Source organism: Nothoprocta perdicaria, unplaced genomic scaffold (genome assembly GCF_003342845.1).
Source record: "Nothoprocta perdicaria isolate Ctin4 unplaced genomic scaffold, notPer1 scaffold_16, whole genome shotgun sequence".
NCBI classification, from domain to species: Eukaryota; Metazoa; Chordata; class Aves; order Tinamiformes; family Tinamidae; genus Nothoprocta; species Nothoprocta perdicaria.
Genome location: NW_020454760.1, coordinates 4,859,469 through 4,885,261, shown reverse-complemented (window position 1 = coordinate 4,885,261; position 25,793 = coordinate 4,859,469). Strand labels below are relative to the sequence as shown.

At 36.9% G+C, this 25,793-nt stretch overlaps 1 protein-coding gene and 1 long non-coding RNA gene across 4 annotated transcripts in view; one reads left to right on the top strand and one right to left on the bottom strand.

Moving 5' to 3' along the window:
* LOC112944104 (phosphatidate phosphatase LPIN2-like) overlaps nucleotides 1–25,793 on the bottom strand; it is a 115,961-nt gene that overhangs the window by 6,000 nt on the left and 84,168 nt on the right. For 2 of the 3 annotated variants that reach the window (XM_026035475.1, XM_026035474.1), the window contains 15 exons: nucleotides 15,653–15,853; nucleotides 14,933–15,028; nucleotides 11,695–11,993; nucleotides 9,726–9,833; nucleotides 8,246–8,369; nucleotides 7,259–7,580; nucleotides 6,927–7,026; nucleotides 5,652–5,839; nucleotides 5,065–5,158; nucleotides 4,689–4,758; nucleotides 4,495–4,584; nucleotides 3,631–3,713; nucleotides 1,959–2,103; nucleotides 968–1,116; nucleotides 384–470 (listed from right to left, as the gene is read on the bottom strand). In XM_026035475.1, the coding sequence (XP_025891260.1) occupies nucleotides 384–470; nucleotides 968–1,116; nucleotides 1,959–2,103; nucleotides 3,631–3,713; nucleotides 4,495–4,584; nucleotides 4,689–4,758; nucleotides 5,065–5,158; nucleotides 5,652–5,839; nucleotides 6,927–7,026; nucleotides 7,259–7,580; nucleotides 8,246–8,369; nucleotides 9,726–9,833; nucleotides 11,695–11,993; nucleotides 14,933–15,028; nucleotides 15,653–15,853 (2,156 nt within the window). Of the gene's footprint in view, nucleotides 1–383; nucleotides 471–967; nucleotides 1,117–1,958; nucleotides 2,104–3,630; nucleotides 3,714–4,494; nucleotides 4,585–4,688; nucleotides 4,759–5,064; nucleotides 5,159–5,651; nucleotides 5,840–6,926; nucleotides 7,027–7,258; nucleotides 7,581–8,245; nucleotides 8,370–9,725; nucleotides 9,834–11,694; nucleotides 11,994–14,932; nucleotides 15,029–15,652; nucleotides 15,854–21,156; nucleotides 21,518–25,793 lie in introns of those variants that run through there. The other variant, XM_026035473.1, reaches the window with a different exon arrangement.
* Nucleotides 21,747–25,706, top strand: LOC112944106. The gene is made up of 3 exons (XR_003248712.1): nucleotides 21,747–21,840; nucleotides 22,452–22,724; nucleotides 25,133–25,706. It is a non-coding gene; the product is annotated as an uncharacterized LOC112944106 (long non-coding RNA).

Below are 25,793 nucleotides of genomic sequence, written 5' to 3'. Positions count from 1 at the left end.
GAACTGGCACCAAATAAGTAACTGGAAACTGGATTCGGGCCATCCACTTTCCCTCTATGGCAGTGGCAAGTCATAATTAGGCTTGTTTCAGAACACGAAATCATATCCTAAAGCATATTCGCTTGAGTTTGGGTCTGCATACATATTGGACCATATTTCTAGAAGGCTTTATGAGCAACCTGAATTGTTGGCAATAAACATACCCGTAGCAGTTTCAAAAACTCCTATCTTGTGAATGTCAAACAGTCCACGTTCCACCAGTTAGGCTGATGAACTGTAATACACTGAATAATTATCAACAGCAATCCAATTAGCCACTAATTGGCACATTCCAAAACAAAAGAAAAAACAAAACCCAGCTGCTTCATAGGTTGGATACATACTCGTTTATAGAATGATAAAGTTTTGCAATGCCCTGATGAGTCCAGTCCTTGCCAAGCTGTGGGAGGATCTGCCCTAAAGCATCAGACCTAGAAGCAAAACCAGAGAGAGCTGAAATGAAATACACAAGCTTTGTTAAAGGCAACTAGCAAGGAACATAGGATTTACAATGAATATTTACAGAAATATTATTAAAGAAAGCCCCAGATGTTTCCACAGAGAATCAGTAACCAGCCTAGACTGTGCAACCAGTAAGGTCATAGGGCATAACTCAGTTTCCAAGTTAACCTATAGCTGTTAAACCTAGAGAAGTCTCCCCAAAAGGCAAGCACTAGTACAGTAAACATTAACATCTTGCATTATTCTTTTAAAATGCTCTTTCTAGCTTACTGTAAATATGAGTACAAACTAAAATCAAAGCAGCAAGCATCTTTTACAACTTTTATTAAGCATTCTTTTGCATTTTTCTAAATCAAGTTTCTTTGCCTGCTATCAAAAGGAAGAAAAATAATGAAGGAAAATAAGATGTCAAATACAAAGAAAAGGAAAAAAAGGAAAGGGAAAGGAAAACCACAATGGTACTTACTTGGTTATTGTTCCATCAATGTCCGATATGATGATTTTGTCATTCCAGTTCCAGAGATATATTGTTCCCGCACACCGACAGGTCCCTTGATACTGAGTTGTAATACTAAATACCACATCGTTAGGGCCATCTCTGAGCTTCAGCTTTGCCTTTCAAATAAATCAAAATAATTAAAAATATAAATCGCCTTCATTTTAGAATTTCTGACTTGCAGAAGAGCTACAGAAAATGGCTCAAATGTTCTTCCTCAACCACCTCGAATAACTGGTCAAAAAGTGAGTCATGGCCTGCTGTGGAGTCTGGGTTCACACGTTTGCTCTAACTTCCATGCCTGCTTAGAGCAGCACTGACTAGTAATGCCAGAATACATTACAGGATGCAACACAGGATGCCCTACTCTGCCACTTGAATTCTTACTATTAAAGCAGACTTAAGAGTATTAGCAAAGCAGGAGTTGCACAGGGTCAGCACGCACACAAACCAAGCATGCAATTCTATTTCTGGCTTGGTGGGTGTTTTTTCAAAACTCTTTCCTGATAAAGGAGATAACGTATTTAGGCTGCCACAAAACTAATTTGCAAGTTAGACTGAAATGAATAAACTGCACAGCAATGTAGAGCAACATATGTTATTAAGGTATCCGAATTATAGAAGGCCACAACATCACTTTTTGACAGATAGAAGCTTAATTATAGAAATTTGTAAGAAATTATCATTTCTTATTCAAACATAGAATTACGATTCTTAAAAGCAAAAACAAATAGTAAAAAAATAAACAATTCTTCCTTGCAACTGCCCACTCTGGCACCAGAGAAGGAGAATGCTTTAAAGAGACACCCCTCATTTATTGCAATACCAAAAAACTGAACTGCTAACTGACTTTTGCCTTTGTGAAATGTGTTTACGTGTTGCTTAAGAAGAAAAAAATCCAACTTTTGGAATTAAACAGAGAGCAGAATTATGAAACTATGTTCAACTTTGTACCACTTACTATTTGGTCCGAAGACAGTCTGAGTGACTTCTTATAAGATGGAGTGTTCCCATGTGTTGGAAGCTCCACTGGGACAGAATCTATTTTCAGGGATTCTTTCAATTCCTGTGATGTTTCATCACTAGAAGAATCATCCTCCGCAGGTCTAACATTACATCAAACAGAAAAGATGGAAGGTATATTAAACTCTTCTTTAGTGGTTTAACATTTGTATGCTCTTATGCAAGATTGAGAGACTGCGTGAGCTGGGCCTGTTCAGCTTGGAGAAGGGAAGGCCGAGAGGGGATCTGATTAACATGTACAAATACATGAAGGGAGATTGTAGGGAGGAGGGGGCCAACCTTTTCTCTCTGGTGGCCAGTGACAGGACAAGGGGTAATGGGTGCAAGCTGAAACACAGGCAGTTCCATCTCCATGTGAAGAAGAACTTCTTTCCTGTGAGGGTGACAGAGCCCTGGCACAGGCTGCCCAGGGAGGCTGTGGAGTCTCCTTCTCTGGAGGTCTTCCAAACCCGCCTGGATGCCGCCCTGTGCCCCGTGCTCTGGGTGTGCCTGATTGAACAGGAAGGTGGGACTAGATGATCTCTAGAGGTCCCTTCCAACCTTCTGTGAAATTTCTGTGAAATAAAGATTAATTTTTCCTAACATAAAGGACTCCATGTGAGCTTGACAGTTCAAACAAATGAAGTCCACGGTCTAGTGAAAGCCCAGGTAAAGCTAGAACATGCCAAGAAGCAAGTCAGACTTTTTGTGCAAACTGCTACTGGCAGAACTCTAGAGACTAGTACGCGCACTCGAGTTGTATCCGCACAATGGGTTTAGTAGAGACACAAGGGGATACAGAAAAAGCAACAGTATTTTACTTAAAATTAAAAAAAAAAAAAAAAAAAAAAAAACACCCAAGCCAGTTACTACCTAATTTGAACTGGGGGGCTGATATGTTAGTGGAGGAGCTCACATTTCAGGGTTATCACAGACATATTTCCCTGCTAATTATAGAGATTTCATGGTTAAAAGCATATAGTTTCTCTCAAGTAATCAATCACAATATAAACCATTTCTTAAATCTTTAATGCATTGACAACACTCCCAAGTATCCTTGTAAAATCATGGGAGAATCTGACTATGCACAGTTTTGTGCTAGATACTTCTAGTTTTCAGCTACAATCTTGGGCAACTCATGCAGAGTAATTAAAGTCATTTTATTGTTTCAATTACTTCATGTTAAAAAAAATAGCAGATGGTTCAAGTTATTCAAACAATATTAGGATTTTACCAAAAAAAAAAAAGAGAGAGAGAGAGAAAGAAACAATAGCTCAGAAACAGTCCCACTATGTTTAATAAATTACAGAGTAGTGGTTTGCTGCTAAAGGTTACCATATATGTCTTTATTGCTCTGTCAATTAGGTTAAAATTTAAGAAGTAAACACAATAGGATTTAGACAATAATTGTAGTGTACTTGTAAGTTTCTGCACTGTTTACTGTACATTTTTTTCCTGAATTGTTTGCCAAAGACATCTGCTTTCTGTTCAATAGCTCACAGAAAAACATTTCTTCCCACAATAAATTTCTACTTGATTCATTAAAAAAAAAAAAAAAAAAAAAAAAAAGAGCAGAGAGGAAAAAAAAGAGACTATTCAATCCACAAAACAGTGTTCAGACAGGAACACACCTACTATTAACTTGCTCTTTTATAGTTGCTGGCAGCTCATTTGCTCTCTGTGTCTCCGATTTCCCTTCCTTTGCCTCTGGTATCTAAAACAACATGATAATAAAGAACATATTGCCATTTTAACAATCTTTAACTGATCCAAGAAAATCAATAGTTCACATACAATCAAATTGCTATTAGTATAGACTATAGACTATTAAGTGCTCAGAAATGTTTATTCAATTATTTAATAGGAGCATTCTTAGAAAGAAATAATCTATTAAAGCTTTTCATTTTTCCAGGAAACAGAACTTTGCAGGCCAGACATTATGAAGGGCTAGTTTAAGATGACAAACTTGGCATTAAGGGGCTGTCAACTGAACACCTCTGACTTCATAAATTCTAGCTGTCACACTCTACATAGGATTGTTTATTCTTTACAGTAAAGAATAAGCTCACTCAGATGCCCACTCAAGCTTTGGATTAAGTTCAATTTAAAATGGGATACCTGAGTATAATATCAATTACACTGCACAGCACCTCCTTTTCATTCCTAAAACACACTGCAGTGACTGAAGAGTAGCTCTGACCATGCTTATGAATTAGAAGGAAGGATCTTAATAACACTGTGCAATAACTAAACTTGTAAACTGATTCAAAATGCTTTGAATCAGTTTTGTTCGTTTGAACCACCTGGTTAGTGAATAAAGAGTGGTATTTGAGACTTTAAATAAATAAATATAGCTAACTACAACACTGAATAACTTGCAGCTGGCAGGAAGAGACAGAAAGCTACATGAGAAGCATTATAAGGCACTGCAGACCCATTTTCTTTTTCCTCTTTCAAGGGCCAAGTGAACCCAAATCAAAGCAGCCTTCAATTACCTGTTTAGTCATGCTCTCTCTCTTGCGCCAGAACCACCACCTTCCAGACTTCTTTGGCATTTTTTCTTTGACCCAAGACTCAACTGTAGCCTGAAAATATTTAGTTTAATATAGATGTGTTTTTAATTTGCATGGAAAATAAAGGCAGAATTATTCATTATATGCAAAATGTTCAAAAAAAGAAGTCTATTTACCTTGGGCAAACTTTTCTGAAACACCTGCAAACTCAGAATCATTGGAGCAGCCAATGCCCAGTTATAATACCTGTTTTAAAACATGTTATTGATAACACATTAAAAATGTTGAAAAGATGTAAATTAGTGTGCAAAATACCCTTAATGAAAACACGTCTATTTGACGGACAACTAAAGTTTGCTGCAAGCAATTGGTATTATTAGTGGTAAATGCTGCAAAATCTTGCTTCAATCAAACTAAATCTAATGTAGAACTACAGTTTAAAAATCCTTCTCTGTAAGATCAAAAAGCTGTTCCATCAAAAGCCCAAATCACTTAAACAGATTTTCCTTAAAGAGCATTTTGCAAAATCATTATATTATGTAGAGGATTTACCTGTTATAAATCCGTATGACCAGGTTCGGATTGTCTATGAGTCCTGGATTTTCAGCAAATTCATGATAGGTAATAATATGTTCCATGAACTTTTCTGCAATAGAAATAATTTGTTTTAATTAAAAATAATAACTGTGCCCAAGAAGTCTGATTAGCTGGTATCAAGGAAAATATCTTCCCAGTATTCAGAGTTTTTGCTGTTCTTGCATTAGATAAGTTGGGTTCATATGACCTACCTGTTACCTCCTGACACAACGAGTGTCTCACACCACTTATTTGCTTCAACTATCAGAGTAATAAGACGTAAGAGATTAAGAGGAGGTAGGAAATCATTTAGTACCTAGCCTGCACAAAGAGAGCTGTACTTATCTAAGCAAGTTTACTTCAAAATTAATATGGCAACATTAAAAACTCTGCTTGGCAAATATTTATGAATTTTATATCACAAATTATTTTATTCTACTGGTGGATACAGAAAAATCAGTTTGCTAATTCTAAGGTAAATTTTCCTTAGGTGGAACTCAAGAGTATTTAAGTCACTAATTTGTCTGAGCTTCAGTGCCATTTATTCTGAGCTTTTTACATACCTTTAGAAATCTCTCCATTTTCATTGAGACCTCCACAGAGCGACAGAGTGACATCAGGCAAGTCCATAGCAGAATCTGACAGGCACTCTGTGCCACTATCAGCAGCAGCACTTCCCACCGACTGTGGGGACTGGGAACCAGAAAGGGTATCGGACTCCGGCCACTGCCTGAAGCCTGGGTCGGAATCGCTACAGAAAAGAGATCCATGTTTTCCATATGTATCTCACTTAAGAATAAACATATACATTTTATACTGTAGAATGTAGTGTACAATGAATTACTTAAAAAAAAAACCCAGCTTGCTGCAGGATTCAAGTATTACACGATTTTACGACTTAAAAAAAAAAGCCCATATATTTCTTAATACCGTAAGACTGAAAGTATCCAGTTCTCCTCCTCCTAATAGTCATCTAAATTAATTAGATTGCTCTTGTCTGCAACAAAACTGGATTTAAATGGAGGAAAGACCCTCTACATTCTACTGTCCCAGAACAATACCATGCTCCTCAATCATAATCAGAACACTATACAATAAGGATGAAGGAAAGAAGACAGTGCTTTCTGTTTTTAGAATGCAGTGTACTTGAAAAAAACACAAGGCAAAAGACCCTTTTAAATAATAACACCATGCTGTCATTTAAGATTACAGTCAGTTATGAGATTTGGGATAATTAGTAAAAAATTTATTAATCAATCTATAGCAATACATTCAGTAAGAAAATATTTTTTTTACAGTTAATTTCTCCTGTTTCTATCAGTTTTCCCACCCTTTTACATATAAGGTAAAAGTTTACGACTTAATTTTAACTAAACCAATAGAATCTGGACACTTTTCATTTTTACAAAGATCTTCCCAGACAGTTATTCTGCTGGGGAATATTTTCAGAGTATAGAATGTTTTCATTTCATGAAAATATAAAAATGTGAAACATTAGACTTGACTGCCTTACAAGAAAATCTTGAGGACTTTTCTGGTTTTTGTTTGTCTCTTTTGATGTTTAAAAAAAGAAGCTGGAAATGATGTACAGGGTGCGCAAAAAACATCAGTGTGCAAAAAAACAGCAATATGGGAAAAAAAGGATTATATAATAGAAGTATAATTTAAACCTTCCCCTCCCTACATAGAACCAGTAGTTCTATGAAGACAGAAATCTCTCAGTAAGGATCTTCCATATGATATTTAAGTGTATGAACACTTAAATCACACATGTAATAATTTATGAAGTTCAACAGCAATACTAGTCTAAAATCCATAGAATCTCAATTCAGAATTACCTTTTGGGAAAGTAAAGTGCTGCAACTTCAGGCTCCAAGGCCTTTAGGTCATCCAGGTAGATATCATCAGGCCCCTGATGATGACTTCGCTTGTGCACCCCTGTAGATTTTACAAAATTAAGATTACTGGAAGAACCTATCCAGACACATTAAACAGAAATACAATTGTGGAAAACTCAGATTTACTCATAGCACTTATAACTTTCAGAGTTTAACTACAGTTCCAGTCAGGTAATACTTTAAATAGGAAAGCTATAGTTCTATTTTTGCTAGAATTGCTTCAGATTTGGCAGATAACATGACAGGAAGAGACGAACAGTTTTATTATATACCTTTCTTTTTCGAAGGGGAATCAGTTTTTGCTGGTGGCTTTGTTTCTGCTGACGGATCCAACAACAGCCTGGAATGATGATCAGCATCTAATGGTAATGAATCCTGTGGTTCTATGATTGCAGAAGCAAGAGAATCTTTAGCATCCACCTGCTTAAGCAGAGGATGAGTTCTTGGCTGAGGTTTGAGGACTGTGCAGACTGACTCTTTCACCACATGATCATCTTCAACTTCATCAGAGCTGAGGATGACCCTAAAATGAGTCTTCTCTGATGGGGTAATGGTAGCTGTTCTGGGATGCTCCAGTTTTTCTTTCTTGCTTATCTGAAAAACAAAACTCTAGTCAATCCTTTCATTTCTCATATCATTTGGTTTATTCCAATCTAAACATTAAACGTGTACTTATGGCAATTTTGTCAGTTATATTCCTGACAGCAGTCTGAATTAACTGGATAAGTACTTAAAAATGTATTTAAGCAACATAAAATACAGCTCATCTAATTAGTAGTTTACTGAGTTGGAAGCTACATACTAGCTTACAAGTTCAGTCAGGAAAATTGTGCCAGGAAAACTTTGACTTAACCAAATCAGGACAAGAAAAGGTATAAATACCTTTAAATAAATATCAGAGGCTTATGCAATCAGCTGTCCTGTTAAAGATACCAAGTTTTCTTAATCAAGCCTCCTATTTCTCTGGAATGAACTACAACTTTGACTAAAAGAAATAAATGAAATGAAGTGCTACAGTTGCTTTCTTTAGTAACTAACTAAAATTTAAAAGTGACAGATTTTGAGTACTGTTTTCTGGAATAACTTGGCTTTGGAAAACAACAATGCTGACTATCAGTCAGCCACAAGAGGGTGCTCATTTCCCATTCCATGGGAACTGCTACGAGTAACAGCAGCAGATTTCCTGCATCTCCTAGGTCACAGCTTCAGATAAGCAAAAATTCAGTTCCTAGAGTTTCAGACGAAATATAAAGCTTTACCTTGGTTGATTCTGGGAATCCTCCCCATGTCCATTCCATGTGCGATTCAGATCTAAGCAGGCTCTCAGCAGGTTTAACTTCTAGCTCTGAATCACTTTTAGGGCAGACTGGCTCAGAGAAAGGGCTAGCGAAACAAAAAAGAGCTTTAGTGTTTAAAATGCATTTGTTGTGCAGCTAGTGTTGGTAGAGTTCTCTCTGTCTTAACAGAGCTTCAATTATTCAGCAACAGGGCAAGATGCCCAGCTGGGGTTTCAGACGGTGAGAAATTAGGTTAAAACTAAAATCACATTAAGGGACTTACATACTGATCACCCTATACAGATTTTTCCACTATAACCTTAGGGTAGGCATAACTCCCCTCACTCTACCTTCCGTTAGGTAGGTAGGACATGGTTGCCAGCTTGATAGTTTGGTACCTTCAGACTGTACTGAGGCTGTGGTCTCAGAAACAGAGAGATTATGTGCACTTCAGAAAGCATGTTCTGAAGCTTAAAGTCTTCTCTTCTGCTGAGCTACTACCTACATCAGACAAACAGGCACCTATGTACAGAGCAGGAAAAATGCAACAACTGGGTATCGTGCAAGGCTGAGCAGCAACGTTCAGAGACACTGTGAATGCATCTACTATGAGGTGCAGGCACCAGTCACGCTGAAAAGCAGCAAAACTAGATGAGCCAGGGTACTGCGCAGCAGGCTTCGTGGTATGTATATTACACACACGGCATGGGCAAGGGCGTAGTACGAAATCTAGCTAATGCTTTCCAAAGACAGTGCAAAGGCTCAAGTACTAGGTCCCATGGACAGAGCACTTGCTTGCACAGACAGGGAGCGATGCTGGAGTGGCGAAAGGGAAACTCCTGAAGAGCAGGCCTCGAAAAAACTGAGCAAGGGAACGCAAGTAGAAGGGTATAGGCTGTAGAGCTTGAGCATGTAAACAGACATGTCCTGGTCATGGTAATGCAAAATTTATTGGGAGCGTATTATCTGCAATCAGATAAAGAATGTGCTATCAACTGCTACTTTTGTTGGTATCTCTGTTGATATCTGGTAACTACAAAATCACCTGTTGCAAACTGAGATCTGACTTGAGTTCAGGGCCTAGCTTTATCTAAGAGTTATTTGAAGTTACTTTACCTGGCAAATTCTAACTTTCATATTTAATGACAATCACCTTTTATGCGAGGCTGAATCACTGGGACTATATCTCCCTATTTCCCATACCATTTTCAATCTAAGCAAATCAATTGTATTTTGTTTCTTTGATAGTGAATTTGACTAGGAAAAGACACAGATTTTGTTAATACATACAGTATGAACAGAGTAGAAAGTTCACAAAGTTCCAGGTAAGTAGCAAACTCAGGAGTTGAGATGAAGTTAAACATGTCTGACAGTTTCACATAGGAAAAATTGAGCAAAAATGGACTTGAGTAGGTGATCACTCTAATCTTTGTGATGACCTTGCACATACAAAGCTACTTACTTCTCCAGAGGGGACCAGTCTCCATCAGATAAGGGGTAATGATCCTTCGAGTGATAAATCAAAGTGTCTTTCTGTTCTTCCCCCTTTGGTGATGAATTTGAGGATCCTCTGCGGAGATACATGAGACATTACATAAGTCTATCTGCATTGCTAATTCACTTAAATTCAAGACTAAAAAAAAGCATACAAAGAATTCACTGCTTGTGAGGCATCTTCATACAACATAAAACATGCAACAAAACTACTGTTAATATTCAAAATATCGTAGGAGCTCAAAAATCTACAATTCTGACACATAGTGAGTTACTACTAAACTAATAAAACACACTAGCATAAGCAATGTTTGCATCATAAATAACTTCAGAAAGCTATAAAAAGATAAAGTACTTGAATAACTATTCTCCGGAATATTCTCAGTTTTGACTTCCAAGCAAGAGAGCTATAGCACCACAGTGCCCACCGGACAAGGCAGGCAAGCATGGAATTGGAGTGCAAAGAGCAACACAAATTATTATAATGTACTATTATGAAAGAAAAAAAAATCCAACAACAGAATGGTTGCACTGGCCCTCCTTCTTCTTCTACTAATGCTTCTTTTCTCCATCCGCAAGAGAAATTAGATTTTTAACACTACCTATTAATTGCCCATTTAGTTTACACAGCTCTTTATTGCTAAGCATCAGTTGCAGTGATCATACATACACATCTTTCACCTGGAAGACAGTTTACTGAATCTTAATATGGAACATATATATTCCATTCCTTATTTGGTAGCATTGCTCTTCTGAAAATTTGATTAGGCACCAGCAGCAGTGACTTTACATCCTGCATATTTATAAGCCTAACTAAGAGCAATAAAAGTTTCATCTTATTTAAACCGTGTCCAGTGCTAAGTCCAGTCCTTTCCAGAAGGGCCAAACAGCGTTACCAAGCCAAAAGACAATTAGAAAGAGATCCTCGATATTCTGATTTGGGAGGAGGCAAGATGGCAAATACATGGCACTAAAGGGCATTTATTCACTGGGAATTAGTCACCAATTTTGTCAACACAAGGAAAGATATAACCAAATTTCATCTGTCAGTGGGGAAATCTGATCACTAAGGTTAAAATACAGATGCAGTTAAGGACCACTGAAAATATGGGAAAATTAATGCTAGGTAAGTGTGCATGAAATCATAACTTCTACTAATAATTCTAAATAGCTAATAATTCTAATTCTAAATAATTCTAAATACTAATAATTCTAGAATTTTCCACATTCATAAACACTGCTATCACTTCTTCCCATGCTTATCCATTTTATACACACTCTAAGTAAGTACACAACATTTACATAGCTATAAAAGACATTTTTAAAATGCTGTATTAATATTTGGAAAAAGCTTTTCTGAAGGAACAGGAAATAGTCTCTTTCCCCCTTTATAAGAACAGAACTAGTTAAGAAATTATGTTTATGCCTGTGGCTGAAATTCTGATCTTCCCAAGAAGAACATTAATTTCCCTTTTCCTTTCTGAAGCTACAAAATCTGAGGCTATGTCTAGTAACAGTGTGTGTATATATGCACATATCTCGGTTGCCTTAAAATCTTCCTTTTGCATCACAATTCTCTTCTTCTATTGAGAATGCATTTCTACTACAGTTACTGCTTTAAAAAAAATAAAAAGCCTTCTCTTTTTTTTCTAAAGTATACGAACAATAAGACCAGGGCAGCCTTTATCTGTTATCAGCATGACATTTCTGAAGTGTTAATACAGTTGTAATAATTTATTTAATTAAGAATCTAAAAACTAGTCTTGGGTCGTATCTTCTTTCTGCTTGCATTTGAGGAAATTTTTCTTGGCTTCACTATGACAAGACATCCACAAGTTTACATAGAGGAGAGGTACAAGTCACTCTTCAAAGTTTCAGCAACACCAGGGAAAGTAGTCAGCAAATCTCTGTGACTTCACAAATATCTAATAGTTTACCTTAGTGGCTGAGCACCTTTCTCATCATCTGAGCTTATTTCCATTTCAAAAATCTCTTCTGTTCCAGCAGAAGAGATTTGATCTTCCTTCCTGCTATCTTGTTTGTATTTCTTTCTTCTTCTTTTTTTCTTTTTCACAGAACCTGAAGTGAATACAGTCTCTGCTTCCATAGCATGTGGAACTTCGGAGTTCAGACAAGTCCTCTCACTTTCACCCGATTTCAAATGATTGTCACTCTCCTTAAAGAACTGGTCTTCAGTGGGTATTGGAGAAGTTGCCAAATATGCAGGAACTTTTTCCTAAACAGGAAAGAAGTAAATAAAAAATAGACTAATTCATTATGTACATACGGGGTGGCCTATGGGTTAATCTTTTCAACTACATTTATATGAGACTGTTCCAAGGCCCAGTCCTATAAGAGACTGATGTAGAGAATGGAACCAAAGCAGCGATAGGAAAAGTACAGAGGAACTAATTGGTTTATATTAATAAAATTTCAAGGAAACATACACATTAGATCATCACAGCAAAGCTTAAATACCCATCCAGTTGAATGGTTTTGAAATTATCTATCCCTCAGCACACCAGACTCATTAAATTCACTGCTTTTTATTTGTTTTGAATCACAGACTCACAGAAAAGCCTAGACTGAAAGGGAAATCATCTGGTTCAAGCTGATGTTGAAAGCAGGGCCTTAGATTAGATTACCCAGAGCCCTGTAAAGCTTAGTCTTGAATTTTTATAGTGAGGTAGATTCTACCACTTCCCTGAGCAAACTATTCCAGTGCTTATTTGATCTCATGGTGTTTTTTTTTTTCTCTTATAAGCAGATGGGATTCTCTCCTTGTGCCTGCTGCCTCTTCTCCCTAATATTTTTTTAGGTATTGCAAGACATCAGGCTGATCACCCTTGAGCCCTCTCTGAACAAACTAGCAACCTTTTTTCCCAAGCTGTCTTCTCCAACACTGATCATCTTGGTGGCCCTTCACTGAAATCCCTCCAGTGTGGGAGACCAGAACTGTGTACCATGTTCCAGGTGTGGCCCAACAAGTGCTGGGTTTCCTGGGATAACCATCTCTCTGCAGGGGATCCTGCATCCTGTTGCTGCTGATGCAGTCCAGGATACATATGCCTGCACTGGTGCTGGGTCCCCTTTAGCTTGCTGCGCCCCAGGACCTTCCTCCATGGCCTTTTCTGTAGACCTTCAGTAAATATAGGATGCACTTACTCTGCAGACACTAAATTCAGGAAGATTAGCTACTGCAGCAGTCTGGAATGACACAATGATCAGGAATTGCCAAAGCACTAATACTACTTTTGATGTATTCAAATCCTGAATTGTTATTCATTTTATATTAAATTCAACTGTTCAATGACATTTAAAGCTAAAGATCAATTTCTGCTCCACTCTCTAGGAGATGGAGAAAATTGGAGAAAGAGGAGCAGAACTTTATATAGTACTGTAGACAAAAATTTTCCAGAGTGAAAAAACTCAAAAAAAATGATTGCACCTAAGTTCCTCCAAAGTGAACATTCTATACAATTAGTGATAATCTAGAAGATGACAAAATGCAAAAAACAGAAGTAAATCCAAAAGAAATTTACTGAAAAAGGCTGCAAAGTCACATTATAAAGTCATATGAAAATAGCCCTGAAAGTATAATGCAAAGTAGCATGTGAAAGAGACGGAAATACCCAAGAAAGCTTCACATACATTTTCAGAACAAGGTATCACATAAAAGGAAATCTTCTTGCTACTGGCCTGATTTGCATAATTGAGGTTTGCAGCGTCAAGACCTGCAAACAGCAAAGCCAGGCCACTTAAACGCTTTCTGAACAACTTAGGACTATGAGGACAGCTTTAGTATCTATAATTTAAGCATGATTTCAAGAACCGACCACAAGGATACACTTGAGCAGAGGCAGAAAAATAGAGTGAAAAACCTCCAGTGGGGACTAAATGCCAACTCTATCTTCGGCTCTGGAGCTAATTCATTTTATACTTTTAGTATGAGCTATCAGCTTTCTAGAGCACATTATACATAGATAAGGAGGTCTTGGTAGAAATTAAAATATATAAAAGCAAGTGCAATCTTTAAAACTTTGTACAGGGACAAAAGTAATGGTAAGAATCACCTTTGTTTTTAAAAGGTAAATAATAATAAAAAAGACCCCCTCATAATCGTAAAACCAGTCAGCTCTCAACTGTGACTGACAGGGTCTGCATCTACAAAGAATTGCTTTCAGTTTTCATTTTACTCATGATGTATGCTAAAACATATCCAAGTCTTCTCTCTCTCTCACGTGTTATGATTTCTCTCATGAAGGTCATTATCATTTATGGTACTTGTCTTCAGGTTTTTTTTGTTCCTTTCAGTTTAAATGATAACTGCTTATAAAATGAGTGCTTCCTCCCTTCCCCCACAGCAGACTACAGTAAACAAGTAGTGCCATACCCAGAAAAGGTCTAAAAGGTCTATTGAGCCGATTTCCTGTAATGCTTCCTAATAGCACAAGAGAATTCATGCTGCATCCTTTCCCTCATTGAGGCAAGATATTTTACCTCTCTTCTAACTATTTTCATTCAAGCCTTTTGGAACTTTCTGTTTAAAACTTCATTTTTATCTTGCTGAAAAAACGCCTAGAGATTCAAAGGTCATCAAAAACAAATATCGCAATTACATAGGTCCCAGGAAACCAGATTAAGAAATTAATATTTCCTTCTTTGAGGCCCATTAGCTTCAAGTCATAAGAGGTCAAGATTACTTTTCGGTATTTTACAAGTAGTATTTTGAAGTTTGAGAAGCTATTGTTCACTAGTGAAACACTGACTAGCTGACAGAGAAAAATTGTACCAAAAATTATATATAAAAAAATGCAAAATTAAATGGACTTGACTTTGTAAGTTATAAGAACTTATGATAAAAGGTTATTGTAAGACATTGCAATACGTATAATTGCAGTCAACAAGAATGAGTATATTAAAGCAAAGTAAAATAAAAATTCAGTAAGTCCTTCAAATAATGTTCTAATAGGATGGTTCACTATCACCAACAACAATATTCTGCAGAGTACCAAGCACTTTAGCAGGGTATGAAAGCAATGCAGGATTCTGTTGCAGAAAACCTTGCTCTCAAAAAAGTTTTAATACTGGCATTATGATAAGCATCTTTAAACATTTTAAACACCTTTTCTCTCAAGACAGCACTACAGTTATTATGAAGTAGAAAATCCTTACATTTTCCTCTTCTGTTTCTTGTACAAAGAAAGCTTCTCCATTGTCACCAAGTTTCATATGAAGATCAACAGCATCACCGTTAATTTCTATATCAATCTGTTGAAAGAAACAATTTAAAGTAAATAACTTGTATGAGGGGAAAGTACCGACTGTGAGCCCTAGTTATAGAATCTCAGAATCATTATGGTTGGAAGAGACCTTCAAGATCATAAAGTCCAACTATAAACCCATCACCATCATGCTTCAATTATAATCTTTATTCCATTGTATATTCATCACTCCTCCTTTCCCTGCTGCTTTTTGGCAAAAAGTCTGTTACAGCAGCTTTTATTTTACTGCCCCCAAGAAAGAATCAGGCTCTAAGGAGACATTCTGGGCTTAACACCTATTAAAAAAAAAAAAACCTGCAGGACAGCTGAAGGCTGAATCTTGCTCAATTACTCTGGTTATTTAAAAGCCTAAATACTAATCACTGACCTAGTCTTTCTTCGGGAGAAAACTGGATGAAAAGTCCATTTTTCTGCAGTATGTTTTTGTACAGCTCTTAAACTTCCAAAGGAAGTTCTGTTTTGGACTCCAAAATTCTCTCTCCTCACAGCTTATATGAGAAGCTGTTTTGCACTTTATGAGTCTCCTAACTGGATAAATGCAGAGTGCAGAAGAAAGGAAAGGGATGCAGTGATGTTCAAAACTCTGTTTCTACCCACTTCCTGAACTTACCACTTTTTCCTTTGAGCGTAAGACCCCAAGCTTCCCAAAGCGGACATGGAAAGGAGAACACTGGAAGGTACCATCCTGCTGCCGGACCACAATGACATCGATGCATCCCGAAAGGGTGGCCTGATTGATGCCTTTGTACAGCTCCTTCACAGTAACCAGCACCTGACCTGCAAGCTGCCCCACGTAATTCATAGTCTGAGACTGTGGGAGAGAAAGGAAAAAGAAAAATTAGAAAAGAAATGTGAGTTTGTATGCAAGCAAGAATATAAAGGATGCAATTTTTAAATCCCAAAGGCCTAGATTCAAGTGATGTTTAATTCCTCAGGTAGCTGAAAGGACCAATTCATTTTCTGAACACTGCCTATTATTTAGTATAACTGATCTTCTGTTGGCAATGAAGGTACCTGTACAGCAGTATGAAAAAAGAATAAATCTAAATATCAGGAAATGTTTCTCTAGAATTTCTTTACATATAACTCTTCTTTTACAGCTCTAATTTAAAATAGCGAAATAAAATAGCGAAAGGTTTAACAGGAGACACAAGCTGCCCAGATGAGCGAGAGATCATGTGAAGGAAAACAAACAAACAAAACAACATATGGAAGAAATCCATGCTTTGGCTTTTCAAGTAAAGCAAACCACCACTGAATGTATTTCAACAAGTACTGAAAACCAGTTGCAACATAAAATTATGAACTTGTCAAAGCCTTCTTGAAAAGCACTGCCACCCATCTCTGGTAGTTAAAACTCAGACAAGCAAGAGTTCTATCTGCAGTAGAAGATGGCAGATAATCAAAGTTACTGGGACTCTTCATTAGATTTAAAGTAAAATTACAATAGGTATCATCTATAGTTACACTGTGCACATCCTCAATAAGCTGTATTCTCATATTTCAAACAGCTGCTAAAGTGCAGCCTGCTCACAGAAACCAGAGTGAAACCTGCAGAACCAGGACCTTGCGGAAGCCAGCAGTGAACGGTGTGAGCCGACAGCCAATCACCACTGCTCCTTCTACAGAAACGACAACGAAAAAAATAGCACGACTTTTCAATACCACATTTTCATATGTGAAAAGGAAGTCCTAGTCAAGCATACTCACTCATGTGATGCATTATTTTAAATGTAAAGAACTATCTTACCCACTATCTACTTTCCACAGGTTTCACAAAGTTTCAGTAAAGTGAAAACAAATTTTTACAGTTTCTGCTGTTGTTCATACTCTATCAGCAGAAAAATCAACCAGAACAACAGGAATCCAGGTGAAGAAGTCCATATTAGATGAGAGGGTAGAGAATTCAAGAGAAGGAAGATTATGCTATAGTCACACACTGGAACTGAGCGAGAAATGCAAAGATAAAGAACCCACACAAGAGCTTCCTGAATACTCTGCCTAAACCATTAAAATACTAGACTGGCATTCTGAATGACTTAGTCATTTCACACTAAGAATAGTGTGAACTGTGACTGACAAGAACAGACAAAGACAAAAGATTTCTCAAAACATCTGTGCTTTAAAAGAAAGTGGAAGGAAACCAGGGAAGGTGCTCTAACGGGAAGTACCCTGGCATGCTGAAGGTGCAGCCCTCCCTCCTGCTATGGTCCCATCAAAAGCCTCCTTCCCAATGTACTCCAGCAACTCCACACCTCTGAAGTTCAGGATATTATCTGCAAGAATGATGAGCCACTGCAGTCAAGCAAAATAACTAACACTGAACTTTTACCTGGTTTTAAATAGTAAAAAATTTATTTTAGTATAATACTTCTACAAATAAGCTTACATACTAGTAAGTTTATTACTAGTATATTTCTATTGTACTCTGTATACTAGTACAATATACTAGTTTATTTCTATTGTACTCTAAAGAGTGTTTCAAATTCGATGGAAGGCTGATTTCATTATCCAGGTCCCCACACCGTTTTTTTCAGGTGAGCCTTCAAAGCACAGAAGGCACTGCATTCGTTCATTCAGGAGTTTGGGTTTTGTAGCATCTAACGGTGACAATGTAATTGTAAACACGCAGGAGATTAAGAGCAGTTTTCAGAGATTTGGGCCAGCTCTGCAAGTAACTTCAAGCTTCTCAAGCTTACTATATAATACCCAATCATAATTGGATTTTGAAAAAAAAAGAAAGGTCCCCCCTCACCACAACATTTTAAAGGTAAGATATGGGCTTGCCTATTTTTAAGCTATTCAGAGAACTACTATGCTAGTTAACACATTGGAGATTTTTTCTGCAAGAGCTTTGCTACTGGTTGATGAAAAAAAAAAGGCACAGGCTATCAAAGAGCAACAAATTAGATCAGCTGAACAGATTCCCTATCAACACTGATTGGCAGGTAATAAAATTAGGTTTAATCTCTAAGCAGTTTCATGCACAACTACAAAGTTGACTGCTGGCCAACAGAGACGTTTTGAGTAGAAACAGTGGCGCGCTCCTGACAAAAAGCAGAGGTCCCACTTCACCCCTTCATCCTCACACTCCTTTAATGAACTGGTTTTAGTTCACTGGTACAGCTGGCAGAAGCTTGCCCAGGGTTTTGTAGTAAATAAGATCAGTTCACAAAGATGAACATGTCGAACATCAGATAGCTGAAAGAAAAAGCTGTAGCAGGGAACGAACACCCTCATTTTGACAAGTGAGCTATTATTTTCTGCATCACATGGACTTGTAATGCAAGACAGAAAAGCAACAGTATCACTGTTTTACAGTTTAAACAATTACTCCTCTTGTACACTGACATATTGATTTACATTAAAAAGTTGGTTTCAAAAACCAAGAAGACTAAAATTGTTAGAAGAAACACTGGCACACTCAGAAGTAGGAATTCTTAAGGAAATTTCTGTTCTTATTTCACTTCAGTTTACAGGACTAGAAAAAGTGAACATTAGCAAGACATTTCATCATTTGAGTAGCAAGTATTTAAGAGATCAGAATATGACACCATCAGCTAAGAACTGAACTCAGTTGATAAATACCTTACATTTCCTCACAGACATGGTAACTGACCTTTCCTGACCACAGCAAACGACCCAAAACACTCACAGGACTCAAAATATTAATCTGGTGTGTGCGTGTGTGTACTCTTCCTGTAAGAAAAGTTATTTCTTTACTAGAGCTCAATTATATTTGTCTAGTTCACAGCAAAACCACTTTTATAATTGTACACAAATAATATAACCTCTGTGTAGTAAAAATTATGGACCTTTGACCTATTACGTATCAAAACCAAGACTTTTCACAGCTAACATTGTCTTGTACATTGTCAGTAAATAAAATTCCAAATGAGACATTAATTTATATTATTGTCTACCAAGTAGACAATAATTTTATTTTTAGCTTTTATTTTTTGTTGTACTTGGTTGTATACTTTTGTTGTATTTAGTTTTTATTTTTATTTTTTGTTGTACTATTAATTTATAGCGGCCTTCGATATAAAGGTTCCGTTTGTGTGATAAACATTTGCTATGTAAGAAAGTCCAAAGATCTGCAAGCAAATGAAGCAAATGGTTGATTAAAAATATCAATATATTTTTGAGAAAGACAAGATGTTACATTCAACTCAAACATCAAAAGAAACGCAGCTAGGAGATTTTAAAGTTCAGATTTTGCTTTAAGTTTTATTGCAAATTTTTCAAAAGCTTAAGTGAGCAGTGCTTAATTTGTCTATAGATAGCAGCAATGTAACATATCATTGTGTTAACTCTTGCAGATGTGATAGAAAAACCTCACATCACACATTAAATAGCAAAGAAAAAAAAAACTAGAAAAAATTCCCTTCATAACCCTCTACTAGGTCCTAAAAACAGTTTCCAGTTCTGCAATTCAGTTCTGCTCAAGTCTGATGGAAAAGACCAGTTAAGCCAATGCTATTTGGCCTTTACATTTCATTTATTTTGATACTCAGAGCATACACATTGCCTGATGCAGTCAAATTTCAGAATTCTGGGTAGAAGCTGAAGTTAACTCGGTACTATTTATTCTTCTTGGACAACAAATCAAAAGGCCAAGCAATAGCTAAGAAAACACAGTGCCCCAAAAGGTTTGGGCCTTGTAATGCACTAGAGAGATTGATTTTTAATGTTTAAGCAATACTTTCCTGTTTACAAGATGAAATATTAATACAAGATAAATGCCACTGTAAGTGGGAAGGAGGAAAACGCATGTAAAGAAAGATTCTTTTCTGGCAAGAAGCCATTACATAGCAAAAGACAGAAAGTGATAACTTGTTTTATTTCCTTGAGAATATAAAAATAAATACAGAATAAGGAAAAACATGCTTACTTTAGCATTCAAAGCAAAAGTAAAATCGTGTGTCTTCACCTATAAAATACTCAAATCAGTCTAAAAAACTTGTGTATTGGTTGATTCCTCATGCCACCAGATGAGGAACAGACTTTCAGAAGCAACAATTAAACAGTACTACAGCTCAGATTAAGTGTATAGCATTCTACACAACAGGTAAATTAAATTTTCAAAACTAGGCACTCATGCTCATGTTTGCATACCTTGAGACAGAGGTTTTGTAGACAGATTTTATCCAAGTAATACCAAGCAAAGACATTACTTTCTGCCACTACAAAACTGAGGTGTTTTCCTGAATCATTTATTTTATGTTGTTTGGGACTACGCAGATACACAACAGCTAAAAGGCTGCCCACAAGCTTTAATTTTCTGTGCATTTGGATCACTGCTTTAGTAAAAATAACTATTTTCTTTTTTTCATTCTAAAAGCCGACATGAGAGAGGTGAACCCTTCTAACTTCATCTAGCTTCCAGTAATTTACAGCAGTGCCTCACACTGATCACTGCAAATGCCTGGCTCATCAATATTAGAAAAAGGTGCCCATTATCAGGGCCAAGCTAGCAAATGTTTTTGCACTACAGTGAAACAGTTTTAGTCAGCATGAATTTCAACCATCACTGTGAAAAAAAAAATTAAACATATATCTGAGCTTAAAACAGAGTAGTAATATATTCATTTCAATCTAAATTCTATTTAGAATATTAAAACCACATAATGTAAACGGTGAGGTTACATTTGTTTTGAGAGATCAAGACAAAACAAAAATCAAGTATGGCCATGAACTTCCTCAATTTATCTTTTCTTGCCTATATTTGCATGTGTATGTATTTATGAGAAAAGAAGTTTACTTAAGCAGAAGATTTCGCACTGGAGGAATACTAGAGGGGAAAAAAAATAATATGTATAAGACAAGACCACTGTAGCACCAGATCTACTTTTCAAAAACAATCAAAACCAACCAGCCAAACTCCTCCAGAGAGATCTTTCCTCTCTAGTAAAGATTCAGGTGTGGTTTGAGATTGCTCCTAGCACTCTACATAGCAGTCAAAAACAAAAATGGGAAATGAAGCAAGTCTGCTAAACACCTAATTAAAGTTTTCCACATAGTATTAAGCCTAGGCAATAGATGGTTAGCTATTTTAATGATAACTTCAATGAATGATATACCCATACTTAGCAATAAACACACCAAACTCACCAAGATTCCAGAAGGAACTCTTTCATGAGCAGCAACAACACTTCCAGGGAAGTCATCCTCAAAAACATGCTTCTCTGAGAAATGCATCTCAAACCCCAGGAAACTATCTTTCCATAGTACAAGTATATAAACGGCCTACAGTCATAACATAACGTCGTATCAGCATTTCCTTTCTTTCCATAGAAGCAGAATTATGTAAATCTTCTGGTCTGTAGCCTCAGAGGGTAATGTTCAGTATGCTCTCCCACACGGGGTTATGATGAAAAAGGAAGTGCTTCTTTAAGAAAACTCACATAGAAACTCCCTCACCAATAGGCTTTGCTTGAAAGGCCACAGCCCCGTTGCACTCTCCCCAGATAAGCAACAACATGGACAGACTTCACCATATGTTTGCACTGATAGGTATTTATCTTGTATATACACGAAGTCACGTGACTTTGGGGGAAGCTTCCACGGAAAGAAACAGGGATTTAGTTAATGATTCTTAAGCCGTGTCTACATTAGCTCACGGAGACTTTCTGTGCCCCTGTTACAACTCCTCCACCTGCAGCAGCCTGGGAAGCTCCTGTCCGGCACACACAAGGGAGAAACGTCGGCAGCCGCTCCGTGCTTCCTCCTGCTCTACTGCTGTTTCCCTGTGCTAGCTCTGCAAATTTTACAGGACAAACCTCATGACTGCTCAAGGTTTGTGAAACTGGCACTGCATTGTATTTTAAACTGTCACAGTGCTATTTTAAAAGTGAAAGGTGATAATTATTCTGGTGCAGAGTTCATATTAAAAACACACGAAAAGAGGTATATCCAAATGTCAAATTTTCCTGTGGAAATCTTCCTACTTTCTTGAGATCATATTGTTAATGCAGTTCAATTTGGGTGTGCAAACAATGCACAGGAGTTTACTATATATGTAGCTCCATGACTGAAAAAAAAATCTAAATAAAAAAATAATAAATTTAACCTAAGGAAAATTAAAATATCATTACTTTTCTAAATAATATGTTGGTATGTAAAATAACTGAGGAAGCATAGTATTATAGAGAAATAGTTCTACCTTTGAAATCTAGGAAAGGGAGATACATTCACTGAGGAAATACTACATTTCCTCAAAGGAGACAGTTCTTTCATTTGCTTAACCACAGGCGTCTTCCCCTCTCCCCATGTTACTTTGTGTCGCCATAGAAGTTGGCAAAGATCTGATTGCTACACTAGAAACCAGAACAGACAGTGTAGGATTCTGCCCTTCACTGCCCTCCCTGGCGACGTTTGCTTAATTGACACTTTCAAATCTCATGCAGGGATAATGAATCACTAGCTGGATGCAACCAAATGGCTCGTGGATTTCTAAAATAATGCAAGGACTACACCCAAAGCCAAAATTAAAGCAGCCTTCATGACAAACTCCCAAAATGAGTGTTGGAATTGCCACGTCCACAGTAAGGTTGCAATAAACTGCTACTATTACTGGGAGCTTTCTACACAGCTTGAACAACATTACATTTAATATGGCAGTTCCCTTGGAAAAGCTATTGGTTACATTAGCACAGATGTGACACAGATGTGTTCATGAGGTAAGAAGAATAATTTCAACACTCAGTTTTCCTTTGTTTGTTCACATTATTCTTCTCTCTATCCTGTGTGTTCCATTAAGATACGGGAAGAAGGAAAGTTTCTAAACAGAGTGAAAATCAGCTTTGTAAGATACCGATCCTTTTCAAACACTTTTGACTTAGGTTTATGACACTGTTGGGTACAGTCTTCTGTCATATCTATTGTATTCTAAAATTGTTCAGTATTTCAAATCGACATTAATTCTTTCACAGTTTCTAAAAATGCTTTTGAAGACAGTCTTTCTGGAGCACAAGCAGAACTACAGTAAGAATATTAATTTTTCAGCACCAACAGTAAAATAAGATGTAGACGGGTAGTAAGTTCTGCACACCTAATAAACCTTCTAGGCTTTTATTTCTCAACATTAATAAGCAAAATGTAATCCTCCTATCCCAATAAGTTTTCAAGTACTATGTTATTTATTTACGAGATACAAAAGAAAATTAGCTTCAGTTTGCAAAAGAAAATATCCCAAATTTAAGTAGTATTAGAAGTAATACTTTCCATGCAACTTAGTCCAGCTCTTTGATGTGAGCAGAATTTACTGTGGTTTAGTCCCAGAAAGCACCAGTTTCTTCCTTAGCATCAAGGAAGGGAATGTGGCTGACAGATCAGTCAATGTCCTATACTGTTCATTGCTCTAAGAATATCTTATCTCACTACGCATTAGTCAAAATCCCCGATAAAAAGTATGATTTCATTTTTAGACGGTACTTTTCTATGGTAGCCTTCACAATATACAGGAATGCATTCATTTGTTTTTACAGCATCCAAGAGAAGTGCAGTATTACGTCTTTCACCTTCACAATGGAATAAAGAACGCTGTAGATTAAGAATTTAAAAATATATATTTTATTTTAGCACAGTTAAACTTGGCCTTCCAGAGTTCCCTTGTATTTTTTGCCTATTTATGTATTCAAAGAATTGTGTCCATGGGCTTTACTTGCAGCTGCAAATCAGATTTGCATACCATACCTGATCACACACACACACACACAAAGAAAAAGTCTGATTGCCTGTGAACATTTCACTTAAGTGATTTGATTGTACTGCACAGCCGTATAGCTGCACTGCAGCGGCCCCTTATCATGCAAGTCAAAACAGACAACTGGTTCAGGTTGTTATTCTGCACACAGACATTCACCAAGTACCTGACTTCTGCTAGCCAAACGAGCAGGTGAGAAGCCTGGGATGCTGAGATTCATTTTAGACCAGTTAAGGAGCATATATGCATTACTATTCCTTACGTTGTCCTCATTCCTCAAGCTTGATGACATCAACCTGTCTCCTCTTTACCCTTGGTTCCTTGTTTCATTTGAACCCCTCAATGTCAGGCTTCCTTGCTCAGGAGATTCTAGTTCCCTTTGACAGGCTCTATATCTCATTTGTCTTCTTAACTCACTCCATACCACCAAACCCCTTTTCCTCTCCACTCAGTTAACTCTTAAACACCACAGTTTGATCCCACACCTCACAGCTCCTCTAGAAAAGGACTTTTCTCCTCAAGCCTCAAAATTGAGCCCTAAATTCCAACACATTTGAAAATCAGACTGTGACTGAAAACAAAACACAAAAGAATAACTGGGCATTTTACCACTTGTTTTGCACCATAGCAACAAAGATGACTACTGCATGAAAATAAATCCCAGGTTCTTGATGCCCTGGACTGAAGCACCCACTTACTGAAACCAGCCTTTGGGCTGTCCATCCAGAATAATACAGCATCCTCAGTTAATTACAAAAGTTCATCCACACCCATGGTGGACTTTTAAGCCTATTTCAAAGGCTAATCACTTTGCTGAATTCAAATAAATTTACACACGAATAACAGAAGATATGCTAAAAAAGCCCATCTCTCTCAGATTCCTTTAGAGGGGAATACTAGGACTTCTCTAATAGAAAAGAGATATGAGTTTCTCCTCTAGTAAAATGAGAAAACATATCACTGAGTTTCACATCTTATAAAATATATATTTGCCCAAATTCTCATCATAAAGGCTAAAGACGCCCAATTTACAATTATATGGAATGAAATTTTCCATTTTAGCAACTTACGTGCTACTAAAAATGCAAGAGCAAGATGGCAAGCTCCAAATAAAAGAGACATTTATCTAAGACTATTCTGCAGTTCAACAGAAATGTTTTTTAGATCAATAACCAGTAAAAATCAGTTGAAAGATATACATAAATATAAAAATACTAGGAAGAAAAGTTTACTTTGGCTTGTTACTCTTGTAACATCTCACCAGATACCGCTGAATGATATACTCTGACTCCTCCACTTTCAGTATTAGTACATCCTTACCTGTTTTTAACATGAGCCTTTCAAGTTCTCTCTCTCTCTCTCTTTTTTTTAATATGTATAAAGGAACTGCAGTGGAAACAAACTATTTTAGCAAGAGTGCAAGAGTCAAAACAATGAGTTGATTAGATGACCAGCTCAATTAAAGAACTCAGGTCACAGGCACTCATGAAGTTCTTACACACATGTAACCTGAGCATCCTTCAAGATACTGAGAAGTAACTGGGTACGTCAGGACTGCACTCTTCCAGAACCGTCATGGACAGATTCCACAGAAGTCTTCCATCACACCTTGACAGGCAGTTCCATCAGTACAGACTCTTCTACAGCTACATCATCCTTGGTTAAACTTACTTCCAAAAGCATTCAACAGAAACCAAAGTTTCCAAACATAAATTCCATCTGTCTCATTTCTACATGAACTGGAATAATCAGATGAAGCTTTACTTGTATAGTTCTAAAACACATGAAGGACCCAATAAGCAATTCCTTACCTATGTTTTCCATAAAACTAAAGTTTTCTACCATGGACCTCAGATCAACTTTCTTTACACACACACACACAGACAGAAAAAAAGCAGAGAAAAAAATACTTAAGCAAGAAAAACATCCTGAATCCTTAGCAGTGTATAATATCATGACTTTCAGCAAGGACACATGAAGAAGGTAAGATATGAGACTAGGATATATTCAGCTTGATGAGAAAATCTTCAGAAATATACTTATT